The 6412-nt window shown below is 33.1% G+C and overlaps 1 protein-coding gene across 1 annotated transcript; it reads right to left on the reverse strand.

Annotated features, from left to right (window-relative positions):
- Window positions 1-757: 757 nt before the first annotated feature.
- LOC131048439 (ethylene-responsive transcription factor ERF014) lies at window positions 758-2125 on the reverse strand. Its single transcript, XM_057982392.2, has one exon. It carries the CDS (start codon window positions 1954-1956, stop codon window positions 1225-1227), a length of 732 nt encoding a protein of 243 aa, XP_057838375.2. The 5' UTR covers window positions 1957-2125; the 3' UTR covers window positions 758-1224.
- Window positions 2126-6412: the final 4287 nt, after the last annotated feature.

Genomic DNA, 6412 nt, shown 5'->3' on the forward strand with positions numbered 1-6412 from the left:
AAAATGTATCATTGTGGTGACATAGCATTGAAAATAGTTGTTGAGATCATCATAATTAACGTTGAAAAAATGTTCATTCAATATTAATCTTTTCAAAGATAAATTAAAGATATAAATCATTGTAATAAGTGTTTGGAAATCTTGATTTATACAAGTAGTTTATAATTTTATGGAGAAAATCATTATTTATAATACAACAAAATAAAAAATTGTCTTACACTTCAGCAAAACTGTCTCATTTTATAAAGAAACTATTTTTCTTAATATGACAAAACACTTTCAATTCATATCTCTAGACTTTCAAACTCAAAAATATGAAAATAATTATTTTATACAAAAATAAATATATTATTCAATTACTAAAGTCATCATGCTTTATAAAATTCATTTCCCTTAATACAACAAAACACTCTCAATTAACATATTATTTACAAATAGTAATTTAAAATAAAATAAAAAATCTTACAACAAATTTACTGGCCTGGGGATACCTCATTTTAATGAAGGGTGGAGATTTCAATTTAACATACTTTCAGTGAATCTCTATCATTGATTTTTTTTAGTGTAGAAGATTTGAACTCGATCATCTATTCAACTTAATATAATCCCAGTAAATCTCTACCATTGATTTTTTTGTAGTGTGGAAGATTTGAACTCAAGACCATCATCCATCTACACTATTCACTATATCCAGATTTAGTAATCTGACCTTATATGAGAATTTCAAAAAAAGAACCAGTCTTACTCTTTGCCCCAATTCAATACAGAAAATTACAGGGTCAACCCTTTATTCAGATGGCATTAAATACTTTATACAAGAAGCCTTGAACAACATATTCAGATTGAAAAAGCCATGGATCTCAGAACAGACAGATGAACAGTAATTCTGCATTTATAAGGTGGAATTGGGATGCCTATTTTGGCACCACAGAAGAATGTAAGAGTACAGGGCTGGACATTGAAGTATTTACTTCTTGTAACACAAATGTGAATGAACATAAGGAAAATAGAATTCCAATGGAGTATAATAAATAATCAGATACCTAGAGTAGATAGTGAGTAGATAGTAGTAGTGAGTATAGTTACAGTGCATTCTGCACCAGAGTCAATAGAGATTAACTAATAAGTAATGACACCCAAAAACTTAAAAGAATTTCAATAAGCTCTCTTCCAGATTAGACCATGAAGAATTTTTGTTGCCACCATTTTAGATCAAAAGAACTTTCAAGGAAAGCTCCAGAGGCAGAGGTCCTCATCCTGAGCATACTCCTCAACCCAATTAGAAAAAGGAGATGGATCAGAGAGCAATGCACAGTAAAGCATCTGGTCATATGGCTGCTGCATTAAGAATGTCTCCTGCTCAAGCCATGAACATATCTCAGACTCAGGAACATCCTTCTCTGCTTCTTGTGAAGCAGGGGGGCTTTCAATTGCACAGTTAACAGTTTCATCAGATTGGGTATCTCTATTACTAATTGCACAGTTAACAGTTTCATCAGATTGGGTATCTGTATTACTAATAGCAGAAAATGTACTAGTACTAGAAGAACTACTGTATCTTCCACTAGCTGCAGCAGCTGCAAATCTCTGAATAGACCTAGGGGACATGACCACAGACTCCTTGTTCAAAATGTTGGCCAGAGCAATTGCAGAGTCAGGGAAATTCAAAGAAGCAGAGGAGCCCTTGAGGCAGAGCAGAGCTGCATCATAAGCTCTTGCAGCAGCCTCTGCAGTTGAATATGAACCCAACCATATTCTTGTCTTCTGGTTGGGTGCCCTAATCTCAGATACCCATGATCCCCAACTCCTCATTCTGACCCCTTTGTACTGCTTCACAGCTTGGGTTCTCTTCTTTTTGCCTACTTTAGGTTTCAGGCTTGAAACCCCCCCTAACAACTCTGACTCTTCTTTAATCAGAACATCTTGCTTTAAAACTTGCCTGCTACTGGCCACCATTGGGGTTCTCTAAAACTCTCTGTAATATGTATATATACACACAAAAAATCTGTATGGAAGCTAGGATAAGGATATATATATACACAAGACACTGAGGAGTAAAGGTGAAGATACTTTATGGAAAAGAAAGACTAGCAGCACATAACACAGGGGTTGGATGTTTGTAACAATGGGGCTATATATATATATACACACATTGTATATATGCTGAGACAGAGACAGGAGTCATAGGCAGCTTCCTCTAAACGTTTTTTTTTGTGTAAATGTCGAAGATCATGGTGGGGGAAAATCTGGGGATGGGCATAGAGTCAACCTGTGAGCTGGATTGTTCTGGCAAAACCGCGTTGATTCTCTATCGCCCAGCTAATTCGCTTGCTTTACCCCACTAAAGGGAACTCGGACAATTTATCTCTACAATTTGTGCTTTTGTCACAGGAGTCACGTTGCCCAGTAATTTTTAATTATGGCTTCTGCTGTCTTTATTAATATCCTGAGTTGAAATCCCTGTCACTAAATTATCACTGCGCCATTGAAAGATCTCTAACTCCAGTTCACATACTAATCTCCAGATTAGCTGTTTGATGAGGATCATATTGTAGCCTCCGCAATACAGCTTGTATATTGAGTTTATATGATCATTGTATCAATAATATGTGAGTGATAACATATATAGTTTTATATATCATGATACTCATATCAATAGGGAAGTGATTTTTCAATTGATATAAGAATTGATTCATTGTGGGTGAGTATGTTTGTTTTTTCGGGTTTGATTATGAAAGCGGTGATTCTTTCATTTATTTCTAGTGACTCTAGCATTCTTTTATGACCTAGGGTTTTGACCTTAGAGTTTATCCTTCTTTGTAAAGGGTTTGAGATCTGATTTTACAATTGCATTCATTTTATATCAAATTTGATTAGTGTTTGAATCTACTCTTGTTTGTGTTCCGTTATTACATCTTGATTATAGTTTGGGCTTTTATTGTGTCATATATATTTTATCTCAACTACCCAACAACACAACCTATTTATTGAGTTTATATGATCATTGTATCAATAATATGTCAGTAATAACATATATAGTTTAACGTACCATGACACTTATGTCAATGGGGAGATGTCACAAGGGAAGTGACCCTCCCTTCAATTAATATAATTGTGGATTCATCGTGGGTGAGTATGTTTGCTTGTTCAATTTTTATATGAAAGCAGTGATTTTTCTCTTACATCTCTATTGAAGCTAACATTCCTTCATGACCTAGGGTGAATCTAACACTTTTTCATGACCAATGGTTTTGACCTTAGGTTTTGCCCTTCTTTATAAAGGTTTTGAGATCTAATTGTATGATTGCATTCCTTTTATATCAGATTTTATTAGAGTTTGGATCTACCCTCATTGGTGTTTCATTATTACATCTTAAATGGGGTTTAGGCTTTCATTGTGTCATGTATATTTGATCTCACCTACTCAACCTTAGATTATGTGCTTTGTCTATAACGTTTATCATGGATCGTCATAAGATATGAACTCTTCAATTGATTTGCATGCATGTTTTACTAATTATTATGTATTCCTATCTATTGTGGTTTTAGATCCTTTCATCCTTGATACTTTTATGATTTTATATGCTATGGATGTTGTTGTATTATCTATGGAGGTGTTTTATCATGTACACGTTTTCCCTCCTTCATAAAGTTGGCTACTATATAATTTTTTCTTTTAGATTTAGTCATTTCACTTGTCCATGACTATTGTACTAATCGTACACCTCTCTTGTGGCTTGTGATAGTGATGACCATGCACCTAGTTAGGCTTTACCTTATATTATTGATATGCCTTGTGTGATGGGTATTGATGAGTTACACCTTTTCTACCTATGCATGATGTTGTTGCACCTCATGATGATAGTCTATTCCTATTGATTCATGTTCCTCTAATGATGCACCTTGTGATTAATTTCAGGATAATGATCTATATGCCCTACCTTGTTTCATGCATCATCCCTTATGATGATCATTATTTTATATGTCATATTAGTTTTATGGATACTCATGATAATCAAGTCTACCAAGTGATCTATTGGATAAGGATAGTTGCATTATGGTGCCAAGTTATTAGCTTCTCATGATGATGTTATTGGTACTTTTTGTTCACATGATGATGATATCATTAGTCTTAGTGAGGAGTTATTACATAATAATCTTGAGGTACTATTGATGCATCCTTATATGTTAAATCTTCTACACATGCTAATTATTATTTTGATGATGATATCTTATTGATTAGTGAGTTTAGATTATATTTGTGTGATAAAGCATTATGTTGGTTTGATTTGTTTTATCTATTCTATCATTCATTTATGGATTTGGCACATGCTTATATTGCTTGATCTTATCCTAGTATACTAGAGAGTAAGATAAACTTAGTTGACCCTCTCATAGTTTATCTTTTGATGATTGTCTACCTCCTCCCCTACTATCCATATGACCTATGTAGTTAATCCTCTTACCTTTCAAGCCAAGTTAGCTACTCTTGGGGAAATATGCCTACTTTTCATACTAAGAAAACTTCACATAGTCATTAAATAGCTAGAGATAAACATCAAAAGTTAGTTAGGGGTATATATAATCCACTTCACCAACAAGCTTTACCATCTCCTAGACCCAAAGCATCAACGGATGATGACAACATTCAACAACTTCAAAATGAGAAAGTTAAGATATCTCTTTGGGTTTAGTGTGTGTCTTGTTTGTATAAGGATATCATTCAAAAAAAAATTAAAAATTTCAATCAATTATTATAGTAATCCATAGCTAGCGACTTCTTTGATATAATCTATTGGACATAAGGAACAACATGCCATTTCATTTGATGGAATAAAACTCCCAAACAATTTAGTTATAAATTAAGCTTTATCTTTGCACATTGTGGTGAGATGTGAAATTGAACATTAAATGCTTGGCTAACAAAAAAGCTAGTTTAATTATCTATACAAAAGATTGTCTAAAAAAGATGAAAGTGTATATGTCAAAACTACAACAAACTAAATTACTACTAGAGGATATCAAAGTATTGTTAGACATTCTTTTGGTACCATTTATCTTCCTACCATAATTCTCCCACTTACATTACACATTGTTCCACGTAATGCGTGAAAAATTATATTATAATGTTCTCTTAAGTCATCCATGGTGACATGTTATGTGAGTCATACAATTTAAATTACATAGATATATTAAACTTTAGCGCAAAGGTTGAAAATGTTGCTTCTTAGTAAAATCTCAACCATTTATTCTTTGTCAAATCTTGGATAAGTCTAAAGATTTTAGTACAAAAATAATAATTGCACTAAGCTAAATATGCAAAGGAATATTCCCCAGAAAATAATTATGGATTATCTAAGTGCGTGATTGGGGTCCATTAGATTTTACAAAATGTGATGTCAGAGAGTATCAAGTTGATCCAAAATCTTATAATATCCCTTCTCTTTATAGGAATCTATATAACTTAACAAACCACCTAAAGCACATTAATATGAAAAATATGTTTGTGTATTTATCTTCATTATTTGATCACCTATATGGTCTTGGACTTAAAATTATGCAAAATACTAGTTATAAAAGTAAATATATTGGGAAAGTCAACATGGCAAGCTTGAACAATTAACATTACAAGAAAAAAAATGGTGTGGTATTAGTTATGTGCTTAATGATGGTGAACATTGATGCCTCCTATATATTTGTGGCTCAAGATACACATCTTGCTTAAGGTTGAGTTTTCTAAAAACCTACTCGTGATGGAATCATTCTAGATATGTATGGTCTTCTCACAATACCATTGTGACTATTTAATATTCAGCAATGTCATTTGTTGTCAATCTATCAAAAATAATCTTCCATCTAGATAATGTCATCTTCTCCCTCCACCTCCCCATTTTATTTGTGCCCCAATGATATGATGTATATTAACTATGTCCACAAGCACACTTGGGGTACAAGGTTTCATGGTGTTCTCATAAGCCTAACACTATGTAAGTGTTGTGGATTGGAAGGTTGTCCCTTAGTATTAATAGACCAATGTAATTAATCATGGAGACTAGCTACCATGCATCTCCCAATGAATAGATTATTACATGTTGCTCCATATCTTGGGAAAACTAAATTATTATAAAAAATGGAGGACCCTTGACCACCTAAAATAATTAAAATATAAAGTATCACCTATTATCAATCGCAACCCTCAGACATTATATCTAAAAGAATATAAAATAATGGTACTCCTCATGTAGGTCCTAGTCTCCCAATACAATACTAATATGTTTCCATGTCTTACTACTATCTCATGCAATGGTTAATGACCACTTATCTCCCCCAACTAATAAACTCATGATTTGTCATACATCATCAAGTGTGACTATCATCTCTCCTATGGGAAGATGGAAGACATGTGTATCAT

Source organism: Cryptomeria japonica, chromosome 8 (assembly GCF_030272615.1).
Source record: "Cryptomeria japonica chromosome 8, Sugi_1.0, whole genome shotgun sequence".
Lineage (NCBI taxonomy): Eukaryota > Viridiplantae > Streptophyta > Pinopsida > Cupressales > Cupressaceae > Cryptomeria > Cryptomeria japonica.

Coding starts and splice junctions, on each gene's coding strand:
- LOC131048439 (XM_057982392.2), bottom strand. CDS start 1,956: ATGGTGGCCAGTAGCAGGCAAGTTTTAAAGCAAGATGTTCTGATTAAA.